Raw genomic sequence first — 14,567 nt, 5'->3', positions numbered from 1 at the left:
ATGTCAGCTGGGCATCTCAAACAACTGCATGTTGGAGGACGGTGTTGTTGTATGGTAATCAGGGCAGGTGTTCCAGTTGAAAGGAAAAAACAGCCTGCATGCAGGCGTGTTCTCCCAAGCATGAACTGGTGTTTATAACAAGACTGACCTTCAAAAAACAGCACTGACGCAGGTACCCGAAGCTATTTCAGTCCGATTTTCCCCTTCCAAGGCAAAACAACTGCAAAATTGGCACCCGTAACATTTCACAGTTAGCACTTAGCTGACAGTCCGTTTACCAATGAAGCAAAGCTCTGCTCCACGCTTGAATGAATACACATTGAAATGTTGGCCTGGGAAAGCATCCGCTTTAAATCGCTGAAAGTCGAACACAAGGCAGAGTGTCTTCAGACAACTATTTGGTAGCGACTGATCAACACGCATGCATACTCAGACAACTATTTGGTAGCGACTGATCAACACGCATGCATACTCAGACAACTATTTGGTAGCGACTGATCAACACGCACGCATACTCAGACAACTATTTGGTAGCGACTGATCAACACGCTTGCATACTCAGACAACTATTTGGTAGCGACTGATCAACACGCATGCATACTCAGACAACTATTTGGTAGCGACTGATCAACACGCACGCATACTCAGACAACTATTTGGTAGCGACTGATCAACACGCACGCATACTCAGACAACTATTTGGTAGCGACTGATCAACACGCACGCATACTCAGACAACTATTTGGTAGCGACTGATCAACACGCACGCATACTCAGACAACTATTTGGTAGCGACTGATCAACACGCACGCATACTCAGACAACTATTTGGTAGCGACTGATCAACACGCACGCATACTCAGACAACTATTTGGTAGCGACTGATCAACACGCACGCATACTCAGACAACTATTTGGTAGCGACTGATCAACACGCACGCATACTCAGACAACTATTTGGTAGCGACTGATCAACACGCACGCATACTCAGACAACTATTTGGTAGCGACTGATCAACACGCATGCATACTCAGACAACTATTTGGTTGCGACTGATCAACACGCATGCATACTCAGACAACTATTTGGTAGCGACTGATCAACACGCATGCATACTCATCACAGACATGATGTGGAAATCTAACATCTTTACTTTAAGGCTGAATGAAAACCATATTTAACTTATGGTTTCATATTCATATTCAGCAGGCTTTGCGACACTCGTTTTGTTGATATTTACGATCCTCTCCCAATGACGAGCTATAAAAGCTGTGACTGGACGTCCCAGTAGCCATGACATATTCACACTGGTGTCTGGTGTTTAAGTTACATTTTCCATGGCTTCTCATGGCGTGCGTCGTGTTCACACATGGTGCTGGCAGTGCGACACGTTTGCTCCCGTTGGCCCGGCAGTGACCCTGCTAGCAGATGATGGAGTGCACAGTATTCCTAAAGGAACTTTATCCGGTGCTAGTCAAGCTGAGGGAAGGGTCTTTGGGTCTATTATCACGTCTGTATTTGATGAGCGAATAAGAGTGGTGAGCCAAAGCGGGGGCGTGCCTTCCCATCTGCTTCATGTGTCTTTAGAAAAGATTTTTAATGCCTTGTTTTGCTAGGTATGGTTTGTTAACATTTCATCTTTTTAACCCTCCTCTTGTGTGTAAAACCGACCCGTTTTACATTTTAATGCATAAAAAGAATCACATAACATTTGTTTATTGCATCAAGGCTTTTTGACTTTGTCAGGAAACTCTATTTCAACAAAATAAAACCAAAAATATATTTTTTACTATATTTTAAAATGATCTGGTTGAAATGATGACCACTGTATTGTTAGGGTTTCGACCCGGTCATAATAATGTGATTATAAAGCAATATTTTGAGCCAAAACTGAAATCATAAGTGTCCAATTAGCCAACACAATGACAACCAGCTCCTCTTCTCATCATGGACGCTTCAGGGGATTCTCATTTTGACCGCTTTTCCAGTTTACCAGCAGAAAAACAAGGTCCACACATGTGAGGTGAATTCACTCATTTGACTGATGGCTGATTTCACATTTACAATTTGGATCATGGAAAGAATGGCAAGAAGTACAGTGAACCAAGATCTGGACCTGTTCTGCTTTTTCATTTCACTTTATACTAAAGTTCTGTTGCTGAAAACAATCACTTTTTCTACCTTTTCTTGACATGAATATATATGGGTCAAAATTCACCCCAACATCATACATGTTTCTTTAGTGATTAATACTAAAATGAGAAAATAAATAAACCTAATTGATTTAAGAGATATGTTCTATATACCTCAGTAATAGCCAGGTAACAAAAGAACCTTCAATTTATGAATATGATTCTTTTGAGGTTCATTTGGCCATTTTTGGAAATTAAAATTGAGGCGTATAGTGACAAAAAAAGGCCTACATGCCCACACCAAAAGTATTAAAAGCAACATTTTCAAGGATGAGGAATCCTAAGAAGGTAACCAAGACATGAGAAGCAAATTTGATTGTAACTTATTGTTTTTAGTGTATTTTATAACTGATTTAATACATGGGTCAAAACCCACCCGTTAACATAAGAGATGATACCAGAAAGCTAACACAGGTGGCGATACAGAAAATAATGCTGAATTAGTCAAATCAGCAATGATTTTTACCACAGTGACATTTCGATATTTTCTCCCACGGGGAAGTGGATATTATTATTATTATTATATTAGTATCTCTTGTTGTCCTTGTAATATGTCTTGTCCTACAAACATTATTTGTGTGTTGTTGTTTAATGAACATTAGCACATCTATTGGCCAGGGCCCCTTGGCCAACAGCATTCATCCTAAATACATAAAAAACGTGCGGTTAATCCACGTGATCGGTCGTTCAGAATAGATTGTTATGTGTTGATTTTATTGACAGCTCATGTTGGATTTCATTTTGAGTTTTGCATAAATTTGCTGGGCTCTGGGAACGCTGGAGGGTGCAGCTTAGAGGGAGCATCGTCTCTTGGCCAAAGTGGGCTGGGATAGGCTCCTGCATATCTCTGTGACTCTTGTGTGGACAAGCAGCAAAGAAAATGAATGAATATTATTATTATTATTATCGTTGTGCCTGTTGAAAGATGTTTTAAACCCGCAATAAAAGCCTGCTGCCTTGGCGATCAAAACTGGCGCTTGTCTCTTGAACAATTACTGACATGTAGTGGTCAATATAGATGATTAGTCATAGTTTAATGCAGCTTCTGAATTCCTTGTATTTGTATTTGACTTCCTTTAGCCATTTATACGCCTGACAAGGCATACTACTACTACAGACTACTGAAGCTGTGATATTTGAACTGCGATATGGCAAAAGAAGACACTAACCCTCATTGATCATAGTCAATTGATTGCAGACCCCACCGTGATGAGTGAATTTCCACAAAGTAGAATTCCTTACTCATAAATAGTACCTTTTTGTAGTTAGCGCATAGGAAACCTGCTATAGCTTCCAAATACGTTATGAAGCGTGACGTGGCCAAGTATTACTGCCCACCAGCTGTATTGAAAACATACGTAGATTTATCGTGCCATTGCCGACTACTGCTCATGACTTTTCCAACTGGTCCTTTCTATCAGAGGACGGCATCAGAATAGCTTGCTGTACGTTCAACCATATGATACCAAAATAATTCCAATAATCGGCTCTATACTCAAAGCAGGAGTGGTCCGTGTGGAAATTAGTGATTGCAGTACAGCAGGGGTGCTCATTAAGTCGATCGCGATCTACCGGTCGATCGCGGAGGTGGTACTGGTCGATCGCTAGTCGATCGCGGCGTGACATTAAAAAAATATCATCCTAGCATCAATGCCGTCACTTGATTGATATACAGGGCAGCCATTCAGATGACAACTGAATGTTGCCCTTCGGGCGACCAATCAAATCAAACAACGTCTCTAAGTGCAGCAGAACTTACGATGTCAGCCTATCATCCATCGCCGTTACTTGATTGACATACAGGACAACCAGTCAGATGACAACTGAATTTTGACCTTTAGGTCACCGCTCATGCGTAAACAACGATGCAAAGTGCTAAGCTAGTCGGCGAATTGCGTCAGATTTTAAGCCCTCGCTAAAGTTTATGGTCACTAAAATGAGTGAAGTAGCTGGACCAAGTAAAAAGGCAAAAACTGGACCAAGTAAAAAGGCAAAAACATATCACTTCCATACGGAATGGGAGGTGGACTTTTTTTTCACAATGTCTTTTTCGAAGTGCGTTTGCCTGGCTAACCTGGCTATCAGCAGCTACTGTCCGGACTATGCATCCCTGGCTGGTTCAATTCAGTGCAAGTCATCAAAGTAAACTCAGGTAATTACAAAAAATGTTAATAGTTAATTATGTGTGTTTTGCAATATTGGCTCATTTGGTTATGTAAGGTACATCAACATACATTGTACGTACAAATAATCCTCAATACATTTGAAAATAAATAGATGTTTTGCATTTTTGTAGTGGGTAGATCATTTTGACTCGGTCATTTTAAAAGTAGCTCGCATGCTGAAAAAGTGTGAGCACCCCTGCAGTACAGCAACAGGTTTAATATTTCATTTTTTGCAACAGTGCATATTAATCACCCCCAAAGGAGATTGAGCATTTGTATTTTAGCCATCGATCCATTACTTCTCTGTCACGATACACTGCAGTATATAAGAAATAATGGAGGGAGGGACGGAGAGAAGACAGTAATGGGGCATTTCCATTGATCTGGAGGAGTCTGCTCTTTCTTTGTGTTGCCAGGTCCAGCATTGGAGGAGCATTGGAGGATGAACTAATGCTATCATCATCATGGGATAAGGAATGGAAGGAGGGAGGCATGCAGTAAACGTGGATTTAACGTAGTGGACCATCCTTATGCCATCATAAAACAACCCGAGTCTTCTATCTAACCTGCTGGGCCACAGAAACAACAGCATTTTTTACATCCATCTCAATGTAATAAACTTGGAACAGATGCAGTTTGAGAGCTTGAAGCTTAAACATCCAAACAAGATTATTTTGCTCTCTCGAGACAGTCGGCTTGATCACTGGAAGGCAAAATGTCACAGCATAATTTATGGAAGCGATGGGACAGAAGAGGCTCAGAGAGAAGACCAGCTCGGGCAGCCATATTTCCATCGCTCAGAAAAGTGCTGCCACTCCTTGTTTGTTTATCATTGTTAACCGCAGATGTTCATATTTTTTAAACCTAACCTTTTGGTGTGTCTTCATTCATTCATTCATTCATTTTCTACCGCTTATGCTCACGAGGGTCGCGGGGTTGCTGGAGCCTATCCCAGCTGTCTTGGGGCGAGGGGCGGGGTACACCCTGAACTGGTGGCCAGCCAATCACAGGGCACATATAGACAAACAACCATTCACACTCACATTCATACCTATGGACAATGTGGAGTGGCCAATTAAAAATCGACCACCGTGCAGCGTGTGTCTTTATAATATCTGTTATTTCAACTGATGCAAATACAAAGAAACATTGGTTTCACGTACGTACATTTTCTGGTTAGCATATGATGTGTACCTTGTGTTATCAGTATGTTGTGTAATGTATTTTTACCTCTTGTTAGCATGGAAACAGGAAGCAGAAGTAGCCTTATAGTGGAAATGAAGTGTCGTGTGTTAACATCTTTTGGTATCCGGAACAGATTCATTGGATTTGCATTGTTTGTTATGGGAAACATACTATATTTGGTTAGAGTACGTTTCAGTTTGAGTCGGCCCTCACGGAACGGCTTTATGATGCTAACCAAGGTTCCACTGCATTGCAATCATCAGATAAGGTTCACCAGTGCTGCCTTAATGCACGCCTGCCCCAATGCTGAATGAGCATTTCTGTTTTGGATTTCCATAAACGAAGCAAAACAAAAAAGAAGTACACTGCAAACTGCGAACATACGGTAAACTTCTGTGCCATTTGATCACATTTGGATTTTGTACTGTCGATGGAAATCATGCTAATGAGTGCTTTGTGTAACCTCAAAGTTAAAAAACATGAGCCGTTTCCTGGCCAAGCTGAAACTGACAACTGCCAGGATATCATGTAACGACACTTGACATAATTATGTGGCTGGAAAAGTTTGCACACTACTACAGCGGCCACCCTTTATATAGCAGCAGCTGAGAAAACTTCCTCCCATCATCCTGACGACAGCAACAAGGGTGGGCAGCCAAAATGACCAGCAGGGTGCCATCATGAGGCTGTTAGTGTTTTTACTAATCGACAAAAGGACGTGTCAACGAGCAGACAATTCAACTTGGATGAATTTCAGCTTCTCTGTATGAAGGTTTCCATTTCATTGCACGTTAGGACAATTTAACCATTTGTGCCACTCAGAGTCTTCAACTTCTTTTGTATCCCACCTAAGACACGCTTCACGGTGATTACCGTAATAAGCACCACTCACAAGACAACCGGTCTGAAAATGGCAACTTTACAAGGAACATTACAGAGCACCTCCTCTGCCTCCGTGAAACAACGTAATTAGATCCCTCCATGTCTGCTTTTGGAATTTGGTTGTCAATTAACTCACATCTGTTTGCAACTAGGTGACTCATATTCCACTTAGACCCCCGTCTGAATTCTATTTTGGATCTCCTTTGAAGGCTGCATATTTGTACTGGGGACAACTTCTTGTCATTTGAGAAAACCCAACGTGTCTCCTATAAGTAAGCTCTACTTGTGTGCTCAGCTTCATTTCTACAAATAACTGCAAACACACTGAACAAATGCTGAACGTCCACCAAGTAGAATAATGAGTGGATGTATCTTTAACTGTGGCTGGCAGCATAAAGATGGATATTAGCCAAGGAGCCAAGGAGGGTGTTCAGTGGAATGTCACGCTTCAAAGGGACCCTAGCCGACATTTGCAACATTGCAAGTCTTACGTAGGGCCCTATAATTTCCGCATTTGCGGAATCGCGGAATTGGACAATAAAAACGGAAATTATCTTGGAAATTATCTGGAAATGCTGTTTTCATGAGAAAGAGGAACATAAACCTGGGGAATCGTTCCCGGAGGTCGGTAATCAATGTGACACAATACCTGCCTACCGCCCTTTTTCAAACATGGCACTCCCCCCGTCTGCGAAGAAGTTGCGCAATACCACGCTAACGCCGAAATACAGAGCCGAGCAGTACCCAGGTGACTTCTATGTATCTGGTGACATGTTATTTTGTACTTTCTGTCAACACTCAGTTGACTGGAAGCGAAAAAACACATGTGATGACCACTTGTTATCCAAAAAAAAAGAAACGCATAGCGCTAACGCTAGCAGGCAGCCCCGACAGACATGCGTTACTGCCTCGTTCAAGTCAGCGGACTTAAGAAAAGACTTCGTCGAGGATTTTGTGAGCATGTGTGCTGAGGCCGACATCCCCTTGGAGAAGTTGGGAAAAATACGTCCTTTTCTCGTGAAGCACTGCAAACAGGGAGGAGCGCTGCCTGAAAATGCCAGCAGCCTCCGACAACTTCACCTTCAACTTCAAAAGGCTGGTTGAGCACTTTATTATTTTTTAATATGTCATTTGTTTTCACTTCAAACATTTTTTATTTGAAGTACCTAGTGCAATGTTGTGTTACATGATGCAGTAGTAAAGTATTGAGGAAAAGTGCAATATTGTGTCGCCTCAATGAATGTAAGTTCATTTCTAATTAATTAGTGTGCATTTTATTCATAAACATTATTAAAACGCACTCTTTTGTGGTAAAATGAGTAAAAGGTAAAACAAAAATGGAATTCCAAAAAATGAAAACGGAAAAAACGGAATTTGGGAAAAAATAAAACAGAATTTATAGGGCCCTACTTATGGATGTTTAAAACGTGTTTAAAACCGTGTACTCCTGTTCCAATATAGAGGTTGCTGTGTTTTTAACCCTTAGATGCAGAAGTGGGTCAAAAATGACCCGGTCAGGTTGTTTTCTTGAAATATCTTATTCCATTTTTTTATCATTTCATATTCCAGGTATTCCTCAAAAAACATGTTTTTGATATCATGCCGTTCACATTTTTAACTTACCTTGTATACATTTGAAGACATTTTTGTTTTTGTGTTACTACCCCAACCTTCCATAAGTGGGTCAAAAATGACCTGCATGCATTTTCTATGGAATCCAATAGGAACCTTTGATTCTTATCAACTTTGGCTGTCAGGAATAAATTAACTGTAGACCACACAGACTACGTATATCAGAAGTGTCAGCCCTCAGGAAGATTATTTTACACATCAAGTGCCAATACATGTAAGTATTATCTTCATATGATATTGTGTATGTGTCCTTCATGACTGTTAGTATTATCAACTAATTAGCCAACAAATGTATAACTAAATATATAACATTACTACATGTATTGTTGGGCATACTTTATCAATAGCTAACACTAGCACAGTTTTTGTAAAATATAATATGCAGTATAGGTATTACACCTGTCTGAGATACTGTCAATCTGGAATACTATAGCATTGGCATAGTCAAGTATGCTATAGCATTATTCCAAAATGGAATTAAAAACACATTGATTCTAATATGGGTCATTTTTGACCCACTTATGGAAGAGTGTAGGGCCCAGTCACTCATGCATCGAAGGGTTAAGTTAACCTGGCTTTCATTTTTATGCCATTTCTAAATCTTGCCAACAGTCAGGTACAAGCACTTTGAGATTTCCAAGAGATGTTTGGGGGAATTTCTCGGGTCCAAACTTTAGGTGGTCCACTGTGTGTAGCATTTTCTCTGAAGAATTGTACTATATTTAGCCGTTTAGAGTACAGCAGCAATGCAGTTTTTTTGTTTTCTGCGGGACAAAAGACCTCCTTCACGGTCATGCTCCTCTGATCTCACCACTTCAGGACCAGTTTCCTTGCATTTATATCAGATTTTTAAAATACTATTTGCTTTAAAGAACATTTCCAACAAGCGGTACAGTTCAGCTTAGTGTGACACTGTACTGTGTGGATGGTAGTACATCCAAATAATCGTAATAAACAGCCATTTATAGAAACAGATGGATGTACTTCATTACTGTACTACAATGCTCTTCCTTCCAAACAATCACTGCCACCTTATGGTGATGTTGAAGGGTTTATTCGCAGATAGGATGCTTTTTTAGGGACAGTTTCATTGTTATCTGGTCCACGGTCATCAAGGTGCAAATGAGCTTGAATAGTCCATCACATTTCTGCTCATTTTGAGAGGCAGGAACATCTTAAAACATTTTCCATGAACCTCGGCTTTAGAGCTTTACAGTCTAGTGTGGCCGGGTCCAAGAGACTACGCTGAATGTGGCCCTTCAGATGCTATCACCTCATCAGTCCATATTTAGACAAACGTTGGATTTTTTTGTGATGACGTTTTGCAAGTTCTGTTCATTTGCCCTTGGTCCCATCTGGTAAAAGAAAATCCCACAGGTTTCACATCCTATGTAGTCACGGCACAGATGATCACAGACTAGAAAATGCCCAGCTGCATGATGGGTAATAAAGTCCCAAGAGTCCAAATGCAGTGGCTAACCCCCAACATCTTTATGGTGTGACTGTCCGCATTGACATGGTTCCATAAGAACCATAAGTTCCATAAGTCTATTGTGTTTTCTTGGTGAGATGCTTTGAGTGAATGGGCATTACTCCCTATTGTGATGTGGACTATATTCTTATCTGTATTGTTTCCTTGAACGTGTCAAACTATACTATACATACTATACTACTACAACCAATACAAACATATGCAACTGTTTTGCTAGAAAATGTGTCCACGATGTTCAAGGATTGTTCATCCGATTGATTCCTTTGGTAGCTGCTTTATCTGACCAAAACCGATCCGATGTGATTAATCGAGTCCTACACGGCACCATTCTTTCGTTTACTGAAGTGCTGCATTCATTTTTGGTTATTATCTTTGTAACCGGGAATCAAATGGAGCATAAACTGTGGTGAGTTGCGTACCGTGATCCAAGATGATGAGTTGTGCGCTGGACTGAATGTTTCCTGCATCATTTTCTGCGAGGCACTGGTAGAACCCCTCGTCAGACTTGACCAGGCCGAGAACCTGAAGGTTGTGCTCCTTCTATACAATGTACAGAAACAGACACAAGTCAATAGGCTGGAAATAAAACATCACGTATGTTTTTGCTCCCCTCTTGCAGAAAGTGAACTCAAAGAGCTAAAACTTTTTGTATGTCCGTATTTCTCGGAAATACTCTAAATGGAAATCTGTGCTCGTGAGCACTTCTCCTTTGGCGAGAGAATTCAACTACCTTACAGATGTGGCAGGAATGATGCCGATTTGGCAGCAACCTCATTCCTGTGTAGGCGTGCCTTAGGCTGGCAACAATAAAAGGCTCGTCCAAAATGTGCAGGTGTCTCAAGAGTTGTGGGAGGATGTAAGATGAGCTCAGCTCATGAAAGGGGGGAGCAAAATATGTATGTCTTTTGTTTAGATTTTTGTTTAGTGTACACACAAGGGAAAAGTATTTATTCTCTGAAAAAGTAGAAAGTTATCACTGAAGACAAAAATTGGCATACAATTATTTTGAAATAGTCGCTTGGGATGACAGCGTCTCCGTTCTTCACCCATTTAACTGTGGGGGCTGGGGAACCTGTGACTTCGCACTCAAACACGATGTCCATGGACTCATGGGCGTAAATGTTGGCCGGTCGCTTCGCATACTGGGGTGGAACTGTGGAAGACAAAAACACCCAAAATAAAACCATTGTATGTTGCTGTTAGAGGAAAAGGCAAAGTGGTAACAAATGCAGTAATCCTTAATTGGCTCTATTTAGAAATGGAATATTTTTCCAATTACAACATATAAAAACCTTGGAAATCTTCTTTGTCTTTGGGCTTTTCCCTTCAGGGGTCGCCACGGCAAATCAACCGTCTGTCTCTCTCACACCAACTACCCTCATGTCCTCCTTCACTACATCCATAAACCTCCTCTTTGGTCTTCCTCTACGCCTCCTACCTGGCAGCATCCTTCTACCATATATTCACTATCTCTCCTCTGGACATGTCCCAACCATCTCAATCTGGCTGATAACTGACTTTATCTCCAAGGCCTCTAACATGTAATGTCCCTCTGATGTACTTCTTCCTGATCCTATCCATCCTGGTCACTCCCAATGAGAACCTCAGCATCCTCATCTCTGCTACCTCCAGTTCTGCTTTCTGTCTACATGTTTTAAATCGATACGGCCCTGTAAAGATGAAATATAAACACCTTCACACTAAAGAAAACTTAACTCCTCCCTTATCACTGGATCCGTCCCACAGTCTCTCAAGCTGGCAGCAATCACCCCCACACTCAAAAAGTCTGGTCGCGATCCCAATAACCTCTCCAATTTCCGTCCCATATCCAACCTCCCCTTTCTGTCCAAAATCCTTGAACATGTCATAGCTGCTCAGCTTCAATCTCACCTCAACTCCAACAGCCTGTTTGAATCCTTCCAGTCCGGTTTCCGTCCCAAACGCAGCACTGAAACAGCTCTTCTTAAAATCACCAATGATCTTCTTCTCTCCTCCGATTCCGGCCATCTTACCATCCTCATCCTCCTAGACCTCACCGCAGCCTTTGACACCATTAGCCACTCTATCCTCCTGTCCCGCCTCAAAACCAGCCTCAATATCACCGATTCTGCTCTGTCCTGGCTCCAATCATACCTCACCAACCGTCAACAGTTTGGGCACATAAATAGCTGCTCCTCCTACATAGCCCCTTTACCTCAAGGTGTTCCCCAAGGTTCGGTGCTTGGTCCTCTTCTTCATCCTCTACATCCTTCCACTTGGCAATATCATCCGTCGACATGGCCTCAGTTTCCACAGCTACGCCGATGATCTACTCCACCCTCACCAACTACTTAGCTGATATCAAAACTTGGATGGAACAAAATTTTCTCAAACTTAATAGTGACAAAACAGATATTATCATCATCGGTCCCAAAAACACCACAGCGCCCACCCATAATTTCCATCTTCAATTTGACAGCGCCACCCTCACTCCATCCCCGCTCATCCGCAACCTTGGTATCCTCCTGGACCCCACCCTTTCATTTGAAGCCCACATCAAACAGTTATCCCGGACTGCATTCTTCCATCTTAAGAACATAGCCCGACTCCGTCCATCACTTCCATTCTCTGCCGCTGAATCCCTGATCCATGCATTCATCACCTCCAGAATGGACTACTGCAACAGTGTTCTTTACGGTACACCTTCCAAAACCCTCAACAAACTACAATATATTCACAACCTCCTCACCTCCACTCGCTCCCGTGAACACATTACCCCTGTCCTCCAAAACCTCCACTGGCTTCCCGTTCCCCAACGCATTCATTTCAAAATTCTTCTCATCACCTACAAAGCCCTCCACGATCTGACCCCCCCATATCTCACAGACCTGCTCCATCCACACAATCCCCCACGTCCCCTTCGCTCCTCAGACTCCAACCTCCTGGCACTCCCCTGTAAGACCAAGCTCCGAACCTGGGGAGACAGAGCCTTCTCCATCGCTGCCCCCACCCTCTGGAACTCTTTGCCCCATTCACTCCGTGCTTGCCCCGACCTTGCCAGTTTAAAAAAACAACCAAAAACCCACCTCTTTAAATCTGTTTTTAATGTCTAACTTTTTATACCTGACTGCTGTGCCCCGCCCCTCCCCACTTTTACTCATGTTTTAACTGCGTATTAACCAATCAATGTTGTATTTTAACTTATCTTTTATTCTGTTTACTTGCTCTATTCAACTTCATTCTTTTGTAAAGTGTCTTTGAGTATCTTGAAAAGCGCTATACAAATAAAATGTATTATTATTATTATTATTATAAAACAAGTAAATCAAACATGAATAAGATACTATAATATACACTCACACATGTTGGCATTGGGAGAGGTCGTTGTTCTTTTTTTGACCCTCTAGGGCATATTTATTGTGTTTATGTTTTTGAAGAAATTGGTAGTGAGGGGTTACTGTAGATGATGTCATTCCATAAACAAAATGTCACATCTGACCAGAAACAGAGCTCTGTGCTATGAGATCTTTGTCAGGAAAGGAAGAAGGTCAAATGATGTTATGCTGCCTCCTCAGGTGCCAAATTACCAGTGAGGAGGCAGAAGCAACAATAACAGCAGTATAATCTAATCATAGCACAATCTATGCATCTGTGACCTTCCCTGCAGATCTTCACTTAAATACTTGCTCAAGGTAATCAATATCTTTGAGGACAGGGTGAGAACACGGCATATGTAATATCAAAAATGTTGGCTTAGAGGCAAGCCGAGACCAGCTCTTGCATATGTCCCCATGTTCTGATAATGAGGACCGAACAGGAGTTATTTGATCTTCTGCGGCAAAACAGGACCTCATCAATCAGTCGTGGAAGAAGGTCAACGGGAGCGTGTCCTCTGTATATAATTGGACGGTGCGGCACATGCCTGCGAGGTGCCACCGTGCATGGACGCATCGGGTGACTGACTACATTGAATCTGCATTAACTGGCATTAACTGGCATTAACTGGCATAGAGAATGATGCCGTGTTTGTACAGCCGGTTTGATATCGGCGTGATGAAGACTATTTCTGGCATTATTAATCACAGCAGCAGGTTGAGAGGTCAAGTTCCCCACTTTCTGTTGATGCCACTGTAGCTAATTATTTACCCGCTCAGCCTCACATGAAAAGACAGGAGATGTCCGAGTTACAATTGGGTGTAATTAATCGGCTAAAAACAACCCTGTGTATTTGGTGGAATAATTAAGAGGAGAAATTGCAAAGCAAAGCAACATGTGGTGAAATATACCCAATCTATTTCCTGACCTTGGAAAGCACTTTGCCCATCTGTTTGTCTTTTAATGTACAGTCTGCTGCAAAGGTGGGAGGAGAGAACAGGCATCATGATGCCCATTTTATAAAATAGTTAAAAAGGGGCAAGGGATTAAGTCTCATGCATCATTTTTTAGATTCCATCTGGATGGATGATTTTACCGTCATTGGTGGAAAATTTGCAAGAAAAAGATACGAGTTTGTGTGGTGACCTTCTAGACTAGGCTGCACAGCGACAGAGTGGTTATTGCGCAGGCCACACAGCTATGGGACAAGGGTTCGATTACCCGCTCGGGCATCTCTGTGTGGAGTTTGCATGTTCTCCCCGTGCATGCGTGGGTTTTCTCCGGGTACTCCGGTTTCCTCCCACATTCCAAAAACATGCTAGGTTAATTGGCCACTCCAAATTGTCCATAGGTATGAATGTGAGTGTGAATGGTTGTTTGTCTATATGTGCCCTGTGATTGGCTGGCCACCAGTCCAGGGTGTACCCGCCTCTCGCCCGAAGACAGCTGGGATAGGCTCCAGCATGGCCGTGACCCTAGTGAGGACAAGCGGTCCAGAAAAGGGATGGAGTTTCTAGACTAGACGAGTTTGAAAATGAGTCGGTAAACGTGGATACCAGTGAGAATACGGCATCACCGCATGACAGTCATGAAAGCTGTCATCCTCAGTGCACATCTCACATCGTCTTTCTTTGAATGTGTCCCAGGCTTGCCTGGGGCAATAT

At 42.1% G+C, this 14,567-nt stretch overlaps 1 protein-coding gene across 8 annotated transcripts in view; it reads right to left on the bottom strand.

Annotated features, from left to right (window-relative positions):
* Nucleotides 1-14,567, bottom strand: part of neo1a (neogenin 1a) — a 170,145-nt gene that overhangs the window by 41,666 nt on the left and 113,912 nt on the right. For all 8 annotated transcript variants that reach the window (XM_058046027.1, XM_058046020.1, XM_058046025.1 and 5 more), the window contains exons 6-7: nt 10,548-10,702; nt 9,969-10,089 (exon numbers count right to left, since the gene is read on the bottom strand). In XM_058046027.1, coding sequence (XP_057902010.1) covers nt 9,969-10,089; nt 10,548-10,702 — 276 coding nt within the window. The remainder of the gene's footprint in view (nt 1-9,968; nt 10,090-10,547; nt 10,703-14,567) is intronic.

This window comes from Doryrhamphus excisus, chromosome 1 (assembly GCF_030265055.1).
Source record: "Doryrhamphus excisus isolate RoL2022-K1 chromosome 1, RoL_Dexc_1.0, whole genome shotgun sequence".
NCBI lineage: Eukaryota > Metazoa > Chordata > Actinopteri > Syngnathiformes > Syngnathidae > Doryrhamphus > Doryrhamphus excisus.
The sequence above is the reverse complement of the archived record's forward strand: the minus strand, read 5'-3'. Positions and strand labels throughout refer to the sequence as shown.